This window comes from Hemiscyllium ocellatum, chromosome 2 (assembly GCF_020745735.1).
Source record: "Hemiscyllium ocellatum isolate sHemOce1 chromosome 2, sHemOce1.pat.X.cur, whole genome shotgun sequence".
Classification (NCBI taxonomy): Eukaryota; Metazoa; Chordata; class Chondrichthyes; order Orectolobiformes; family Hemiscylliidae; genus Hemiscyllium; species Hemiscyllium ocellatum.
This window is the reverse complement of record NC_083402.1, coordinates 21,125,061-21,145,625: the sequence shown is the minus strand read 5'-3', so window position 1 is coordinate 21,145,625 and position 20,565 is coordinate 21,125,061. Positions and strand designations below refer to the sequence as shown.

Genomic DNA, 20,565 nt, shown 5'->3' with positions numbered 1-20,565 from the left:
ATTTACAAGCACACACACACAGAAACCTGTCATCCTCACATTTGTCTAAAATATCAACCAGTTGATGCTTGAAAGGCACTTGGCAAACACCTCTTTCATGAAGACAGTGCTTCCATAATATAGAATTGTTCACAAATTCAGAAAAGTTGACTGTTTGATAGTCAAACTGCAAAGCTAGATCAGTCTGGCTACATATTTACCTCATAAATCATGCTTTTTTGTAAACACCTTCCTTGGGAAATTAATGCATGTTAACATCTCTGTGCAAACTAATGTGCTCCCCAAGTGGGGCGCAGTGGCTTAGTGGTCTGAACTGTGACCTCACAGCACCAAGGACAATGGCTTCAATTCCAGCCTTTGGTGACTGTCTATGTGGAGCTTGGATATTCTCCCTGTGTGCGCGTGGGTTTCCTCCAGGTGTTCCGATTTCTTTCCACAGGCCAAAGATGTGCAGATTGGTCATGCTAAATTGCCCCGTGGTGTCCAGGTTAGATGGATTAACCATGGGAAATGTGGGCTTATGGGGATGGGGGGGTGGGGAAAGAGTAGGTCTGAGTAGGTTGCCCTTCAGAGGGTCAGTGTAGACTTGATGGGCTGAATGGACTCTTTCTGCACAGTAGGGATTTTACGAAGGGACTGCCTCATAAACCCTGCACCTATTAAGCAAGGAGAAGACAAACATTATAGAGAGGAAATAAATCAAGGAGCTATCCCACCAGAAGGCTCTGCAACAGCAGCACCAGGAAATATCGAGGTGTCTTTCCACTGAAAAAAAAATATTTTTCTCAAAGATATGTTTGCATCTGTCGTGAAAAATGTGTGACGCCTGAAGAGCCACAGATAGGCTCAATTTTGTTCTCATGTAGAATTTCTCTCCATCTGAAAATGCCCCAATTCCTTTTCGTGATGTTCCAAGTTGTTCAACTGACTCCCGCCCAGCAACCTGCATGAACTGAACGGGGGGACTATTCTGTCAACCAGTGCTAAGCCAATCAATGTGGCGTTGCCATTTCGTTATGACAGACAGAACTGCCACGACCCTGAATCTACATAGTTTCACTTGCCACCTCAATTGGGCAGCTGATTCGGTCCTCCCAAGCTCAGGGCAATTCAAATGCCACTGGTGCAATTAGCTGCTGATGGAGCGGTTGACATACAGCTCAGTAGTTCACTGGATTTGCCATTAGACCTTCATACCATTCATCGTTAAGACAATCTTGAGTGAATCAGAATCCACTGATGTCAAAAATAGAAAGGTGCTTATCATCGCAGCCATGGAGAACATGAGAGACAGTCGGGGAGGTTTGAAATGCAATCAAATCTCCTAACATTCAAATAGACGATTGTTTCAATCCCAGTAGAGTGCTCCTACTGCATTAAACATGACATTGGCATTTAGTTACATTATTTGCAATAATTGCATTGATATGATGTAATGACTATCAATTTGTGCCAAATGATGGAGAGTTTGTGATTTGGATTTACTGGGACTGATAATAAATGGTCCGCATTAGTTATATTCAAACCCAGCTTCCAGAGAAAGAACACATTTATCTTACATCTACTGGATGAATGTAAACTCAAGCACTACAGAAGTGCAGACTGAACAGTATAAATGGTACAGAGATTCCTGGAGCTTTTGACTCTGTAGTGCCAGAAAGACAAAAAAAAATCAGTTTCGCCACTTTTCTATTTGAGCAGGAGATTGACCGAGATTTGAAAATGGAGGTATATATGAGTTCCTAATGACCTGTGCTTTTTCTTGCCTGACTGATTATCACTATTAAATACTTAACCTCTCCAAGTTCCACCATTAGCTCGCAGTATCTCTGGATCTGACCCAGTCGCAGATGAATCCCAGCGGCCTCCTTCAGTCTCTCCTCCTTGGTTGGTGCACCGATTCCACCTCCAAATTTGGACATCTTCACGGTCGTTAACTCTTGAGCTTTGGACTGTACAAAAACAAATTCATCTTTGAAAAATTGACATGCGTCAGTCAAAGTTCATTCTCAGGTCAAGGCTAAATGTAAGAAGAGGGATGATTTAACATAAAATTTCATTTAAAATATTTTATTGCTTTTTAATGTACCTCTTAACTGAGTGGGTTAGCTAATGTTGGCTGGATGGTTGATTTGTGATGCAAAGTGATACCAACAAATGCGGGTTCAATTTTCTTACCAGCTGAAGTTACCATTGAAGATCCTATCTTCTCAATTTTCCCCCTCATTTGAGGTATGGTGACCCCCAGGTTGAACCACCAACCATCTCTCTCCAGTGACAGAGCAGTCATATGGTCTGTTAAGACTACGGTGACCTTCCCTGAGCAGATTCTAAAGAACAGGCTTGCTTTGGACATTCTCCTCTTCATTTCTTTTCCCACCAATGTCACATTTGACAAACCTCTTTGTGTAGGGAACTGCTGTGATCTGCATTGGAGATTCCCCTGGGATCCCTCAGGCCCCCTCTGTAGAATGACTTGAGGAGATTTCAGGTCAAGGAGGAGACTATATTAGAGGATTCTGCATGAATTTTGGATCACTTAACTGAAAAGTGACTCGCTTAAGAAAAGCAAGGGGGGAGCAATGAGAAATGGCATGAACTTTAAACCAGGGAGGAGAGGACTGCAAATGCTGGAGGTCAGAGTCGAAACATGTGGTGCTGGAAAAGCACAGCCAGTCAGCCAGCATCCAAGGAGCAGGAGAATCGACATATCGAGCATAAGCCCTTTATCAGAAATGATGAAGAGCTTATGCTCGAAACTTCGAGTCTCCTGATCCTCGGATGCTGCCTGACCAGCTCTGCTTTTCCAGCACCATACATTTTGACCCTGGACTTTAAAGCAGCCCACTGCAGCAGGCACCATGATAGCTGAAGCCACGTTATAATGAGAGAGATTCCTAGTCAATAATCTGGCAGGGGCAAAAAAACCTCCCTTATTTAAGTAGGAGGGCAGGAAGGGGATGAAGTGGGATTGCTGGTACACATTATCCCTGAGCTCAGCGCAATTCAGAGGTAGCTCAAGTGTTGGAACCTCAAGGTTTTCCAGTCCCTCTGAAGGTGGTCAGCAATTCCAATCATATGCTGCTTCTCTACCACATTCACTGCTGAAAGCTTCTCAATCGCAATGAGAAGGCAAGTGGCAGCAGTGAGCAAAGCCAACAGGGCCAAAGAAATGAACAGAATTTCAATTCCCGAGCTACCATACTGGATCTGATCTTGTCTCCAGTCATCAGTCAGTTGCACTACACAAATGCCAGGCAATGACAGTCTGCAACACGAGAAAATCGAACATTCAATCGCATTATCGTCTCTCATTGTCGACATCTGGGAGGCTACCACTGACCAGAAACTGAATGTGACCAGTCACATCAATACTGGGAGCACAAGAGCAGAACAGAAGCTGAACATTTTTCAATGAGTAACTCACCTCTTCTCTCCCCAAAACCTGTCCACAAGGCATCTGTTAGAAGGCTGATGGAATACTTCCCACTTGTTACAAGAGTGCAGCTCCAACTATATTCAGGTAGTTCAACACCATCTTCCCAGGCATCATTTTCACTGCCTCAAATACAGGGCAACCCCAATTATCCGAACGACACGAGTGGGGAGTATTTTGTTCGGATAATCGAATGTTCCGATAACTGATCTGTTGGCCGTGGGGAGCGGGTGTGAAACTAGGTTGCAGTTCTCCCGGTGGCCAGTGGTGTCGCACGTTCTCCTTGCTACAGGCACGCTATGGCACCGAATCCGGCCTCTCTCACTAAGTTTTCTTATTTAAGTTTTTATTTAATATATAGCTATTATTTAACAACAGAGGATCTTGTTTCAAATGGAGTATCATACTTCAAGTGATGCAAAGTAAGATGGAACAGGAGATTTTTACACCCTTAGGTCTTATGTTTTGTTGTAGTCACAGTTTATCCAAGCATCGGGACTTTGAGATCTTAATTGGATAATCCGAAATTAGGATAATCGAGGTTCGGATAACTGAGGTTGCTCTGTACACCCTTCCTACACCATCAGCACACAGTACCAATGGAGGTAAGAGAACGCCAGCACCTTAATGATGATTAAGAGTAGTGACAGAGAAGGAAAGGACAGAAAGAAAATGGCACAACCTGCACCACATGTTCAAAAATCTGTGGTGTCAGAATTGGCCCATCCAGTCACACAAAACTCAATGGCAAAAGTTCTTGACTCTGAGCAGATATTGTCCTTGAACCAAGAAACAGCCACCACTGCCACAGCCACTGACCAGATGGATAGCAGTGGTTTAGACGTCTCACCATTACCTTCTCAAGGGCAATTTAAAATGGACAATAGATGCCAGACTTGTCAATAGCCTTGACATCCCAAGAACAAGCGATAAAATGTGATCTTATCAGTATTCAACAGCTGGGAAGTTATATCCTAGTTCTCTTGCTAATAAATTTGTTAACTTGAAAATTATTTGTGATATCATAAACCAATACATTTATATGAAAGGTATCATGAAAAGGACTTCAATATGTTAACCTGCTGTTCTGATGCCAAATGATATTAATAGTGGACAAGTCAAATCTGTCTTGATAAAACATAATTTTGCTTTAGCAATTTGGTTACCGTAGTCAGACACTAGACGTATTCATAGAACATCGAACATTACAATGCAGTACAGGCCCTTTGGCCCCCAGTGTTGCACCGACCTGTGGAACCAATCTGAAACCTATCAATCCTACACTATTCCATTTTCATTCATATGTTTATACAATGACTATTTAAGTGTCCTGAAAGTTGGCGAGTCTACTATTGATGCAGGCAATGCATTCCATGCGCCCACTACTCTCTGAGTAAAGAAACAACCTCTGACATTTATCCTATATCTATCAATCCTCAGTTTAAAGCTATGTCCCCTTGTGTTGGCCATTACCATCTGAGGAAAAAGGCTCTCACTGTCCACCCTATCTAACTCTCTGATTATCTTATATGTCTCAATTAAATCACCTCTCAACCTTCTTCTCTCTAACGAAAACAACCTCAAGTCCCTCAGCGTTTCCTCATAAGACCTTCCCTCCATACCAAGCAGCATCCGAGTAAATCTCCTCTGCACACTTTCCAAAGCTTCCACATCCTTCCGTTAATGCAATGACCAGAACGATACGCAATACTTCAAGTGCGGCTGCATCAGAGTTTTTTTACAGCTACAGCATGACCTTGTGGCTCCAAAACCCAATCCCTCTACCAAGAAAAGCTAACACACCATATGCCTTCTTAACAACCCTATCACCTGGGTGACAGCTTTCAGGGATCTATATACATGGACACCAAGATCTCTCTGCTCATCTACGCTATCAAAAATCTTACCATTAGTCCAGTACTCTCTATTTCTGTTGTTCCTTCCAAAGTGAATCATCTCACACTTTTCATTAAAGTCCATTTGCCACTTCTCAGCCCAGCGCTGCAGTTTATCTATGTCCATTTGTAACTGAAACATCCTTCAGCACTATCCACAACTCCACCAACCTTACTATCACCTGCAAATATACTAACCCAGCCTCATCTCGATCATTTATAAAAATGATAAACAGCAATGGCCCCAAAACAGATCTTTGCGGTACACCACTAGTAACTGAATTCCAGGATGATCATTTCCCATCAACCACCACCCTCTGTCTTCTTTCAGCTAGCCAATTTCTGATCCAAATCACTAAATCACCTTCATTTTTTGTGCAACAGTCTACCATGGGGAATCTTACTGAAATCCATATACACCACATCAACCACTTTACCCTCATTCACCTGTTTGGTCATCATCTCAAAGAACTCAGTAAGGTTTGAGGCATGACCTACCCTTCACAAAACCATGTTAATTATCCCTCATCAGCTTATTCCTCTCTCGATGATTATAAATCCTATCTCTTAAAACCTTTTTCAACACTTTACCCACAACCGAAGTAAGGCTCACTGCTTTATAATTACCAGGGTTTAGATTAGATTAGATTACTTAACAGTGTGGAAACAGGCCCTTCGGCCCAACAAGTTCACACTGACCCGCCGAAGCGCACCCACCCAGACCCATTCCCCTACACCTAACACTACGGGCAATTCAGCGTGGCCAATTCACCTAACCTGCACGTTTTTTGGACTGTGGTAGGAAACCGGAGCACCCAGAGGAAACCCACGCAGAGATGGGGAGAATGTGCAAACTCCACACAGTCAGTCGCCGAGGTGGGAATTGGACCCCGGGTCTCTGGCGCTGTGAGGCAGCAGTGCTAACCACTGTGCCACTGTGCCACCGTGCCGCCAATGGTCAGAAAGTGTTCTCTCTTTCCACTTTAGATTAGATTAGATTAGATTACTTACAATGTGGAAACAGGCCCTTCGGCCCAACAAGTCCACACCGACCCGCCGAAGCGCAACCCACCCATACCCCTACATTTAGCCCTTACCTAACACTACGGGCAATTTAGCATGGCCAATTCACCTGACCCGCACATCTTTGTGACTGTGGGAGGAAACCGGAGCACCCGGAGGAAACCCATGCAGACACGGGGAGAATGTGCTCACTTCTTGAACAAGGGGACAACATTTGCGATCCTCCAGTCTTCTGGCACTATTCCTGTAGACAATGATGACATAATGATCAAGGCCAAAGGCTTTGCAATCTCATCCCTGGCTTCTCAGGAAGGAGAATCCCAGGATAAATCCCATCAGAGAAGGGGACTTATCTATTTTCGCACTATCCAGAATTGCTGACACCTCCTCGTGGGGAACCTCAATCCCATCTAGTTTAGTAGCCTGTATCTCAGTCTTCTCCTCAACAACATTGTCTTTTTCCAGTGTGAATACTGACGAAAAATATTAATCTAGCACTTCTCCTATCTCCTCGGACTCCATGCACGACTTCACACTACTGTCCTTGATTGACCCTAATCTTTTTGAAGTCATTCTTTTGATGCCAATAGAAAGTTTTAGGGTTTTCCTTGATCCTATCTGCCAACAAGTTCTCATATCCCCTCCTGGTTCTTCTTCGATCTCTCTTTAGATCTTTCCTGGCTAACCTGTAACTCTCAAGTGCCCTAACTAAGCCTTCATGTATCATGCTAACATCAGCTTCTTCTTCCTCTTCACAAGAGATTCAACTTTGTTAGTAAACCACAGCTCCTTCACTCGACAACTTCCTCCCTGCCTGATAGGTACGTACTTATCAAGGAAACACAGTAACTGTGCCTTGAATAAGCTCCACATTTCAATTGTGTCAATGCCCTGCAGCTTCCTTCCCCATCCTATGCATCCTAAACCTTGCCTAATCACATCATAATTTCCTTTCCCCAGCAATAACTCTTGTCCTCCAGTATATACCATATATACTGGAGGACAAGAATGGAAATATACCAGTATATTTCCATCACTAAAGTAAACATAACTGAATTGTAGTCACTATCACCAAAGTGCTCACCTACCTCCAATCTAACACCTCTCCAGGTTCATTACCCAGTACCAAATCCAATGTGGCCTTGTCCTTGTTGGCTGTCTACATACGTTGTCAGGAAACCATCCTGCAAACATAGGACATAAAGTACCTGAGCTATAGTATTTCCAGTCAATATCTGGAAAGTTAAAGGCCCCATAACAACTACCCTGTTACTCTTGCTCCTGTTCAGAATTATCTTTGCTATCGTCCCTCTACATCTCTGCAACTATTCAGAGGCCGAGAGATAACTCCCAAGAGGGTGACCTCTCCTTTTCTGTTTCTAACCTCAGCCCATACTACCTCAGTAAATGCATCCTCAAACATCCTTTCTGCCTCCGTAATACTGACCTTGACTAACAATGTCACCCCTCCCCCTCTTTTACCATCTTCCCTGTTCTCGCTGAAACACTGAAATCCTGGAACCTGCAACAACCATTCCTGTCCCTGCTCTATCAATGTCTCCAAAGTAGCCACAACATCGAAGTCCCAGGTATCAACCCATGTTGCAAATTCACCCACCTTATTCTGGAGATTAGAAGAGTTAACAAATGTAATTTTAAGGAAAGAACAACAAAGCTTATTACACACAAATAAACAAAAAGTTTGGAAAGGTTGTGTAGACAGTTAAAAGAAATCTTCAACCCTTTTTTATTCCCAGCCAAATCCTTTACACACACATGCAAATCCATTAAAGTATCAATTCTATCTACACACTTTAATTTCTTACTGTGTGAATAAGGATGCAAATTTTGAGCAACTTTCTGTACATTCAGCAGATATAACTCTCTCTGTCTCTCCCCAAGACAGACAGGCAAACTCACTTACCTTTGTCTGATTTTGATGAATGTTGAGGCCACTGAACAGTACTTCGGCCAATATGGATCCTCTCTCCTGAATGGAACCTGCTCAAGGCCCCTCTACCTGTCTCTCTCTGGGTCACCACACTTAAATTATCCAACACTTCAGCAATTATCTCATCAAATAAAGTATCTAGTCATCAACATAATTCACATGGTTGATTATAAATGCCATTTTGACTCACAGTTAGAAAACAATTTCTGACTCTTAAAGAAAAACATGTCTTCTCGATAAAGCTGATAATCAAAACCCATTTACCACTACTTAAAAATACAAGTGCCCAAATAGTATACTGTAAACGTTATCCGACTGCTCATTATTAAGCAGGTAGTATAACGTCAGGCCATATACGATATTTCTAACTGTGTTGATATTTGAATCACAGTTCAATATTCTTTCACCATTCAATCACTTTGAGGTAGTCTCACTGTGGAACATATTTGACCAATCTGAGATACGAGACTTCATTTGAGACTTGCATGATAAAACCTCCATTACTTACAGTTTTGAACCTGACCAGATGTTTAATGTGCATTATTCCTTTGCAGTAGTTCTGTGGGAGTAGACTGTCATCTTGGTCTTTTAAAACAGCCACCAAGTCCCAGAGATTTTTACTGCCTCCTGGGGGCTAGGAAGAACACAAGTAAGCATTTATAAAGAGAGAAGAATGAGGAACATTTTGCCCTGCAGCCTATTCTACCATTTAATGAGATCATGGCTAATCTGTGACCTGACTTCATATTACCAATGTTGGTCCATATTGATTAATAGTCCTGGTTATCAAAAGACTGTTAATCACATATTTAAAACTAACAAGTTATCGAGCATCAATTACCATCTTTGGAACAAGTTCCATCTAGTTACTATCCTTGGTGTCCAGATTTGCTTTCTGATCCTACTTCTGAACATACAGCTCTAACTTTTAAATTATGTCAATGATACCCAGACTTTCCAGCCTCTGTGTGTCCTACCTGTTCTGCACATATTTTGAACTGTTTTAAGAAATTAACAGTGCAACATGTTTGAAGCAGCACTGTAAGAAAAAAAATGAATTTCTTTAAAGAATCTGAGGAATCAGTATTGTTTACAAATGGTTAAAAAACCGTTTTTTTTGCATAAGTTGCAAAGACCAACTATATTTTCTTGATTAATGAGACAAATATAATGCGACATAGCAGCCCTTGACATGGAAGCAGTTCCCATATGATACATTTTAAGATTCAAAGGTTGTGTGGTCAGCGATAAATCAGACCTGCAGACAAAGGGGAAGTGTAAAGGAATGAAAAACAGGGACTATTTCTCGACTTTGTAACAATGAAACTATTCTGTACAATTTTCTCAGAGGGTCTTTTTTCCTCAACAGACGGTGGAAGCAGAGTCTTTGAATATCGTTAGGCCATGGGAGATAGATTTTAAATAAGTATTTTGGGAGGAGCCAGAAATGTAGAGTTAGCAGATCAGCCTGATCTCATTCAATCAGGCCCATAGAGCTGAGTGGCCTACATCTGCCTCTAATTTATATGCTGGCCATATCGCTAATAGAATAGAAACCCAAAGACAATATTAGAGCAGATGGAATTCAACAGTTGTTCACTTTTGCAGGCCATACAATGTGTAAGATATGGTATCTACAATGTAAACTGAAATATACCTTTTCATTTCAAGTCTCATTTGTTTATTAATTGATGTTTAATTTACTTTGGGTCTGATCTGTGTTAAATTAAAAGAAGTGAAATATTGCTGGCCATTTCTTCATGTGGGTGTTGTTTGGTAAATTTGTTCTGTGGTTTCCCAACAAGATCAAAAGCATTTAGTCCTGGTTTGTAATCACTTCTTTTGCAAATAACTTCAGTTAGTGTTAATTGAGCAAGGCCATTGGTTGGAATCTTATAGAGCTCTGAACAACATGGGCAGTTGCAATATGTTGTGGCAGAATCAGGGAAGCCCATCTCAGCCTCAAGAATGTCCCACTCTATCTTTTCTACTTTTCACAAATGATGTAACAAGTTGTTAATTGATGGTTATTGTTGTCTATTAAATGCCTTGTTAACAATCCAACTCACCTCTTTAATATTCAGCTTCTTGCCGAAACAAACTCTCCAAACAAGCTCAATGTTGGGAAACAGGAACCTGCCAGATACTGTTCCTCACTCGCTCTGGACAATCTCCATGTTGGTAACTGGACATTGACATCTCAGGGCACACTGCATAGATACTGGCAACACAGACCTCAGATCTACAGACTCCGGATCTTACATGGTGTCAGCCTCTAACAGCTCTCATCTCAGAATCACTTCCAGGACACTTCTGCATTTCAATGCTCCACTGGTGACTGTCAATATAATGCTGCAGCAAGGACACTGGGGTTGTTCAGGAACACACTGCCAGCTCATGGTCTGGACTAGGCTATATTTCCGCGCTCCTCATTTGCTCTCTTAGTGTTCACAGACTCTCAGCTGACCTGGACGCTCACAGAATCGTTACCTTGCAAGGTCTTTTGGTGCTATGGCTCCTCAGTCAGAGATACCAGGCTCATATAGCTGCAGTCTTCTGTCACGTGGAGGGGGATAGTCTTTGCTCAGGCACTGTAAATCAAAGGTAGCTTCCAATACCAGTCCAGGCTGTGCTCAGGGCAGTTAGAGGCAGGCTTCACTCTGCATGGAAGGTGAGGAGCTGAGTCATGGGGAGCATGCCACCCATCCTGAGTACTTCTGCCCTGCTCTCCAGCATCTGCAGACCTCACTGTCTCCTGTTTTCCTCATGCTATGAGAGTCAATTATGCTGCATTATGGAAGATAAAGAGGGGGGTACAGCTACTGACACTGCTGGTGCAGGTTGTGAGGTGTCCCAAGTGAGTGAGTAGGTAGCGTAGATGGCATGCTGGGTGAGTGCTGCCATGGGTTGGGGTGGATGGGGGAGGGGGGGCGAATGGGAAAGATGTTGCAGGCGTAGTGAGAGTGGTAGAAAATGAGTCTTGGTGGGAGTTGGGTGCAGCAGCAGAGTTAGAGTGAGTGTGAGGTATTGGAGACAGGATGATGGTGCTTAAGCTGGAGAAGGCTATGTGTTCTTCCAGGCGGCTGAGACTGCTCTAAACTGAGTAGCAACCTCAGAGCAGTCTGACATGGTCTGGAGTTGTGGCCTACACTGCTGGTCATGTAGGAGGAGGAAGTCCCAAATTGGCACCACCCTGTGGAGCAGGACGTCAAAATTCTGCCCGCACAAAGGGATATGAATTTCACCTGTCTACCATGTCCACAGCAAATGTCAGGAACACTCCAGACTAATGATGGTTACCTGGGTGACCATGTGTTCTTAAAAATGACACAGGTGCAAGGAATGCTGGTTAATGTTGAGATATCCACTGAGTCACCATTCGTTCCGAGAATGCCATGCAGTAAGACGAGATGTGAGAGACGTTACAGGGGCATGGTAGACAGTTACTGAGGTGAGTCTGGTAAGAAACAGTGAGAGAACCTGCTAGAGCTCAGTGTGCCCAACCCTCCCAAAAACTCTATGTGCCTCACGTAGCCAAAAAAAAATGCAAGATTTTAAAAACATAAGTAACCTACATCATGTGCAATAACTGTGGAACAGACTCGATGGGCTGAATGGCCAGCTTCTCCTCCCACATCTTTTGGACCTGTCACTCATTATTTACGGATCAAAGTGCGGAAACTTGAAATGAAAACAGAGGCTGTTTTGCAATCGAGGATAAATGTCAAGGAGATCACTAAACGGACCTCAAAGCATTGAAACACAAGTAACAGGACGATTGTTTTACATCCCTTAACCTTTCTTGTCTCAAATGCAAGCTGATACTGGGAGATAAACCGACGACAGAATTGAAAAATGTTTGGAAATGTTCTAAATGCCAACACAAAAGTGACATTGTGGGACATGCTCACAGTATGAAAAGTATTTATCTGTCCCACATCCTCCAGCTATTAACAACCTGTGACTTTGTAACTTCGAGGGCAGATGAAGCCGAAATGTGGACAAAGCTTGGGCTTCATTTTGCCATAAACAGCCATGTCAATTCTGTGGGGGAGGGAGTCTCACGGAGGGTTTCTCTCAGCCGGCGTTAAGATATGGTGCTCTTGGTGTAACCCGTGGACAGTACTCTGCCATAATGTGTGTTTCGTCAAAGTGAATTTGCTTTAACGCGATTGAAGAATTAAGACTGTTATTCACAGAACACGAACCTTCCTCACCTGTATTGGCTATAATGCGCATCTGGCCCCATTGATTTTATTGGCATGGCTATTGCACCATTTTCTTATAACGCAAGATCGCAGGAGGACGGAACTATTGTATTATGTCGGAACTGACAGTATATAGCCACTGGGGAAAGCCAGTTAAGTAGGCAATACCTACTATCCAGCTGCATCACGGTAGAGGGGAATGAGGTGAAACGGTATGATCTGGCACCATCTCAGGAACAGCTCCCCAGTGATTCCTTACAAGCAGCCAGTTTGTGTGAAATTCACTACAGCTGTCACTGGTACAGGAGGGTCCCCCAAACTCCCTGGAGAGCTTGCCACTGCCATGCAGGCCTGCCAGGTTGATCAGCAGCAGCAACTTCTGTGAGTGTCGGCTTGTCGCTCGATACGCACGGAGCCCCCCTCACGGCTCCAGAGAAGGTTGATGGCCATCCACTCTTTCATATCACACCAGGCCCTCCATCCAGCAGGTGGCACTGTTCTGTGACAGCATCCGGGGATGTCTGGAGATTGCTGTGGAACTGCCCATTGCTCCTTTAGAAGATATAGCAGTGAGGACCCTTGACCAACTCAGCCTTCTGCATCTCCTCCACATCCTGACTGGAACTTTCAGCTGTCACCTCCTCGTCTGGAGGCTGTTCGGCCGCTGCTGGAGGTTCCAGTTGATTCTGAGCTCCCTGGTGCTTTGGTTCTCCTCCATTTCTCCGTGAGGAGACTGCACAGTGAGGAGAAACCCCACTGTGGATGTATCTAGCGGGGAGACGGTGGGGGGGGATTTCAGAAACATTTAGTCGCAGGAGCAATTAGCATTCGATCACTCACAAACAACAGTTTCATACAGTCCTCAGTACAGTGAGACAACAAGAATCTGGATTTATGTAGGACCTTTAATACCGTAAAGCAGCCCATATTGCTTCGCAGGAGCTTTAAACACACCATGCTGATTAAGGACCTCAACAGGGAAATCCCGAGGTTAGGGACCAGGCAACTGGAGATATATCCACCAAATGTAGAGCAATTAGAACATAGAACAATACAGCGCAGTAGGGACCCTTTGGCTCTAGATGTTGCGCTGCCCTGTGAAACCAACCTGAAGGCCATCTAACCTGCACTATTCCATTATCATTCATATGTTTATTCAATGACTATTTAAATGCCCTTAAAGTTGATGAGTCTACTACTGTTGCAGGCAGGGCATTCTATTCCCTTACTACTCTCTGAATAAACAAGGAAACAGGAAGTAATATGCAGGAAGTTACTGGAATTGGAAGAGTGCAAATATCTTGGATAGTTGTGACTTGGAGGCCATTACAAAACAGGAAAAGGCAAGTGATTTGGAATCAAGGATCAGAATTTTGAAGATGCTAATCAGGATTCAATGAACTGGCGATCATGTCAAACTGCTGAACTTGACATTATTTCTGCAACGTAATGAGATCTAGTGACCACAATAGAAGGACTTACTGACAAACATTCCGAGAACCATCTCAGCTTCTTAATCCGCACATTACTCGTGAGTTTATCCAGCTCTTGCTTGATATCCCGGGACACTTTCCCACAAAGCAAAGGGGGAGCACCTGGGGACATTGCACGATCTGAAACACATTGAAGGAATTCTGGTGTGAACTGACTCAGCAAATTCTCTCCTCGTCTCCTGCCATTCTCATACAGGCACCAGTGCTAGTGATCAGTTCAATGGTGACATTACCGCGTGGGATGGGTTTTCAATGCTGTTGGAAAGATAGTTTATTGTGAAGGTGAGGAAGATGGGGCCAGTTTTTCTCAAGCCAGTGAGCTGTGATATACCCCACTAGTTCATGTACACCCATTGGGTTCCCATTCTCCACCCTGTTCTTGGAGAAAGTGAGGACTGCAGATGCTGGAAATCAGAGCTGAAAATGTGTTGCTGGAAAAGCGCAGCAGGTCAGGCAGCATCCAAGGAGCAGGAGAATCGATGTTTCAGGCATGAGCCCTTCTTCATTCTTGAAGAAAGGCTCATGCCCGAAACGTCAATTCTCCTGGTCCTTGGATGCTGCCTGACCTGCTGCGCTTTTCCAGCAACACATTTTCAGCACCACTCTGTTCTCGTCAGGCCATCTTTGTGATATGGCCCCTCCATATAAGGGAGTGTGGCTTGATGACTGTCATGGCTCTGGAAAGGGGAGGGGAGATTTAGCAGAGGCATCGATGTGCCAACTCCATTGAGTTGGAGGCTCGAAGGCTGAATGGCCTACTTTCTAAGGCCTATGCACAAGGTGAGGTGTTGCTTTGAAAATGGAAAAATACCACTATTGCCACGAAATGGCCATAAAGTGGCAGCTTTATTCTCTTAATAGATGGGCCATGGTGTAAAACAGACTGCCTTTGGGAAAGTGCTCCAGGCACATGAACATGTCAGGGAGCAGTCCAGCAACTGCACCCCCCACGGTCTATCCCCACCTTGAAAGGGCTGGGAAATTTCAGCCAATGACTCTATTCCTATCTCTCCAGGTGCTGTTGGGCCACTCCATATTTGCACCACTTCTGTTTTCATTCATTTTCAGGATGTGGGCGTCGCTGGCCTGTCCAGCATTTATTGTCCATCCCTAATTACCATCCCTCTGGGTACTTTAAGAGTCAATCACATTGTTGTACATCTGGAATCACATGTAGACCAGACCAGGCAAGGATGGCAGCTTCCATCCTTAAAGAACCACTAGTGAACCAGATGGACTTTTCCTGACAATCGACAATGGATTCATGGGTGGCAGGATTTGAACCCAGGTCCACGGGGGGTCTTTGGATTAATATTTATCAATAATATCATGAGGCCATTGCCTCCCCTTAAAATTTATTATCATGATTATTTCTGTTCACTAATTTATTTATGAATGTTCATTATGATTTTCAGTAGTTGAAGCATTTCTTACAGAGGTTAGGGGTTGACGTTCTATGCTTCTGTGTTCACCAACTCGAGAGCGTTCGTCATGGGAGTGAAATCAGGCGAGGGTGAGTGGGGGGAGGTGGGGTAAACATGGAAAGCCATTGTCAACATCTTTCAGAAGAGGTCATTGAGTCAAAGAGCACATTCCCACCAGTCCATGCCGACCATGTTCCTGACCTAAACTAGTCCCACCTGCCTGCACTTGGCTCATATCCCTCCGAACATGTCTTATTCATGTATTTATCCGAATGTCTTTTAAATGTTGCAACTGTACTCACATCCACCACTTCCTCTGGAAGTCCATTCCATAAACCATGCACATTCTGTGTAAAAATGTTGCCCCTCATGTCTGTTTTAAATCTTTCTCCTCTCACTTTAAAAAACATGCCCCTTGACTTGAAATCCCCCACCTGGAGAAAAGACCTTTGCCATTCACCTTATCTAAACTCTTCATGACATTCTAAACCTCTACAAGATTACCCCTCAAGCACCTATGCTGCAGTGAAAAGGTCCCAGCCCATTCAGTCTCTCCTTATAGCTCAATCCCGCCATTCCTGGCAATAAGGTATGAAGATCTGGGGGCAAAAGACCCAGTATTTTTCAAATTCGGATTGAAGGATAAAAGATTCTAACAGGGCAGCTGTTGAGAATATGTTTCCAATTGTTAGGGATAGAACATGGGGTCAGAGTCTCAGAACAAAACATTGGCTAATTAGGACTTGGATGAGGAAAGATTCTTTACATGTAAGGGTTGAGATTCTTTACATTTCTTTATCCCAAACAGCACTGGTTTGCTCCGGAGTTGTTTTTTTTTCAATATAGATATCAAAAGATGTCTCCGGAAAAAAAAAAGAGGTAAGGGGAATAATGTAGGAAGGCATGACTGAGGTAAAGACCTCAGACCAAGCAGGCTTGAAGGACCAAACTGTCTACTCTCTTTCCTACTTCTTATGCTCTTAGGAACAGCATTCAAATCAGTCATCATTATTTTGACTAAACAAATGAATCCCAAATAGAATTCCACTCAGAATCCCTATTCAATTTTATTGAATTCCAATGTCCTAGTTGGGAGATGCATTGAACAAGTCTGCATTGTCTGAACCAGAGATTATAGCCAAAGGATCTGAATGTATTTAGACCATAGGATATAGGAGCAGAATTAGGGCATTTGTAGATTCGCAGACTCATACAACACAGCAACACGGCCTTCAGGTGAATCTGCTTCTTCTGACCAAGTTTCCCAAACTGAACTAGTCCTGTTTGCCTATGCTTGACCCATATTCCTCTCAGTCTTTTCAATCACTGTACCTGTCAATTGTCCTTTACAACATTGTAATTGTACCCACCTCTAACAACTCCTCTGGCAATTCTGTGCACCACTCTCTGAGTGAAACTGTTGCGCCTCAGGTCCCTTTTAAATCTTGCTCCTCCCACCTTAAATCTATGTCCTCTGGTTTTGGACGAGTAAAAATCTTGGCAATTCACTTAATCGAGGCCCCTCATGATTTTATAAACCTTTATAAGGTCGCCCCTCAGCCTCCAATGCTACAGGGAAAAAAGTCCCATTCTATCCACCCTCTCCTTATAACTCAAAACCTCCATTTTCGTTAACATCCTGATAAATCTTTTGAGTCTGTCTGTCATGTCTGATATTTCTGCCCCATTCTCCTGCCCTCTCCTCATAACCCTTGATTCCCTTCCTAATCAAGAACCTATCTATCTCTGTCTTAATTACACTCAATGACTTGGCCTCCACAGTCTTCTGCACCAATGTATTCCATAAGTTAACCACCCTCTGCTGAAATAATTCCTCTCAATCTCAGTTATAAAGGATTGTCCCTTTCCTCTGAAGGTGTGCCCGGGGTTGACCGATCATGGAAACATCCTCTTCCAATCCCCATTCCGACCAGGCCTCTGAATAATTTGTAAATTCCAATCAGGTCCCACCCCCCACCCTTCTAAACTCCTTTCTGAGTGCACAGCTAAAGTTTGGTTTCTCATGAAAGCAGCTCGAGGAGGATGCACTCGAGTTTTTCTTCAAACCTGTAAGGGTGTTGGGGTAAATCAGAATATGATCCGGTGGTACACCTACCTGTATTCCCAATTATTTCCTCCCACTGTTGTTCAGCCAGAATGTTTATTTGGAGAGGAGAAATCAGAGGTGTTAATGACCAAAGCCTCACTGTGGAGTCTCTCGAACATGATGCCATGGTAAAAGGCCTGTTGGGGTGACAGGTCAAACCTGGGGTGATGGAATTAAGTTCCTGTTACTTACTGCAAAAATTCAAAAAGGCAAGGTTAGAACATTACATTCCAAAAAACAAAAAATCCTACTATCAAATATGCTGAGTTGAATGGCCTCTTTCAAAGAAATCCAAAATAAAGTTAACATTGAAATTATACTTAAAATGGAAAAGAGTAGGTAAAATGAGCGCTGGTCCTCTACAGAGTGAGCCTAAGAAATTAATAACAGAAAGTAAGGGAATAACACGTGAATGGATATTCCGTATCCATCTGCAATTGTGGGGAGGCACGGTGGCTCACAGCACCAGGGACCTGGGTTCAATTCCCACCTTGGGCAACTGTCTGTGTGGAGTTTGTATGTTCTCCCCGTGTCTGTGTGGGTTTCCTCTAGGTGCCCCAGTTTCCTCCCACAATCACAAAGATGTGCAGGTTAGATGAATTTGCCATACTAAATTGCCCATAGTGTTAGGGGGGTGGGTTTCTCTTTGGAGGGTCGGTGTGGACTTGTTGGGCTGAAGGGTCTGTCTCAACACTAATCTAAATCTAAAGGAATTAAAATGCTACCTCAAAATTTATAAAACAACAGGTGAAAGGAAAAAGGGCACTTAAAATTGTCAATTCATTATAATCGCAAGACAGAAGGGACTGAGCAAATTATTAGCACTAAAAGCTGACAAGTCCTGATGGATTTCATCCTAGATTTTTCAGAGGAATGGCTTGTGAGATAGGACTTGTCTGAGTTTGAAAACTGGGAAGTTTCCATTTGATTGGACAATATCAAATTTAACTTCTCTCTTCAAGGAAGGATAGAGACAGAAACCAGGTAATTTCAGGCCAGCTAACTTAACATGTCACAGGTAAAATTGCTGAAATCTTTTGTTAAGATAAAACAGGATAATTGGAAAGTCTTAATGCAGTCAGGGAGAATCAACATGGTTTTGTGATCGGAAATTTGTGTTTGGTTAACTCATTAGAGGCTTTTGGAGAAGTCATGAGCAACAAGGATAAAAGGGAGTTTGCGGATGTGCTGTACTTACACTGCCAGGAAATATTCGACAAGTTGCCACATGAAAGACTGCTGTGCAAAATACAAGCTTAAGGTTTTTGGCATAAAATATTACTATGTATAAAGGATCAGTTAGCAAACAGGAAACAGAGAGGAGGCATAAATGGGTCATTTTTATTTTGGCAAGATGTGAAGAGTAAAGTGTCATAGGGATCAGGACTGCAGTCTCAACTGCCAACAAATTATAGATTAGATTTCCTACAGCATGGAAACAGGTCCTTCAGGCCAACAAATCCACACTGACCCTCTGAAGAGTAACCCACCCAGACCCATTCCCCTACATTTATCCCTGACTAATGTACTTGGCACTATGGACAACCTAATCTGCACATCTTTGGATTGTGAGAGGAAACCCACACAGGCACAGGAAGAACGAGCAAACTCCACACAGTCACCTGAGGTGAGAATCAAACCCAGGCCCCTGGTGCTGTGAGGCAGTAGGGCTAACCACTGAGCCACCGCGCCATCTGCCAATGACTTGGATGAAAGGACCAAATATATGATTGCTAAATACACCAAGATATATAGGGAATCAATTTCAGAATCAAATTCAGAAGAGTACACAGGAAAACGGCTTTTGGGCATAGATACATTAAGTGAATGGGCAAAAATATGGCAGCTGGGGTGTAATATCTGAAAATATGAACTTGTCCATTTTGACAGTAAGGCAGAAGAGCAGCACTTTGCTCAAATGGAGAGAGATTGCTGAGGTACAGAAGGATCTGGATCCAATAACCTGGTAAATAAATTTTTAAGAAGTTATTGGGCAGGTTAGGAAGGCAATGAAAAACTGTCATTTATTGCAAAAGCAGAGATGTTTTGCTATGATTGTACAGTGAGACCACAACTGGAGTACTGTGTAGTTTTGTTCACCTTATTTAAGAAAGAATATAGAAGCTATGCAGAAAAGGGTTACCTTGTGAGGCAAAGACAGGTTTGCGCTTTGTTTGAGGGAGTTTTGAAGATTGAGAGGTGGCCTTACTGAAACATATAAATTCCATAGGTGTTTAGGCAATGTTGATACTGAAAGGATGTTTCCCCTTATGAGGAGAGACTAGAATTAACAAGGTACACATTAAAACTGTAGGGTCTCCCATTCACCTTGGAAATGAAGATGATTTTCTTAACTCAGACAGTCATGAGTCTGTGGTACCCATTTCTCCAGGCACCAGAGGAGATAGGACATGGAGTATTTTAAGACAGCGATGGATACATTTTTGATTGACAGGGAGTCAAAGGTCATAGGATAGCTACAGTTGGCAACGTACAGTTGATGCCACAATCAGATCAGCAGTGATCTTTTTCAATGATTGATTGATTGATTTATTTATTGCCATATGTACCAGATTACAGTGAAAAGGGTTGTTTCGTTTGCTGTACAGCTGATTGTACCAGACAAAGTGCATCAGGGTGGCAGAACAGAGTGCAGAACATAGTATTACAGCCGCAGAGAAGGTCCAGAGAGTGTGATCAGAATTAACATTTAAGAGTTCTGTTTGAAAGTCTGATAACAGCAGAGAAGAAGCTGTTCTTGAATCTCTTCATACCATGCATTCAAACCTTTATACCTACTGACCAATGGAAGAGGGTAGAAGAGAGTATAAACAGGATGGGAGGGCTCTTTCATTATGTGGTTGCTTTCTCGAGGCAGTGGGGCAGACTAGTCCTGTCCTATTTCATATGTCTATAGACCGAATCAAACATCTGAGCTACAAATACCTGCTATAAATAAAATTAAGTGCACAATTCACTGTTGCTTTAAGACACATGCTCAGATTTAGCAGACCGCAGGTTTAATGCT

The 20,565-nt window shown here is 43.1% G+C and overlaps 1 protein-coding gene across 2 annotated transcripts in view; it reads right to left on the bottom strand.

Moving 5' to 3' along the window:
- wdr17 (WD repeat domain 17) overlaps positions 1-20,565 on the bottom strand; it is a 167,552-nt gene that overhangs the window by 44,394 nt on the left and 102,593 nt on the right. For both annotated transcript variants that reach the window (XM_060843103.1, XM_060843110.1), the window contains exons 15-18: positions 17,547-17,696; positions 13,996-14,126; positions 8,814-8,939; positions 1,797-1,952 (exon numbers count right to left, since the gene is read on the bottom strand). In XM_060843103.1, the coding sequence (XP_060699086.1) occupies positions 1,797-1,952; positions 8,814-8,939; positions 13,996-14,126; positions 17,547-17,696 (563 nt within the window). The remainder of the gene's footprint in view (positions 1-1,796; positions 1,953-8,813; positions 8,940-13,995; positions 14,127-17,546; positions 17,697-20,565) is intronic.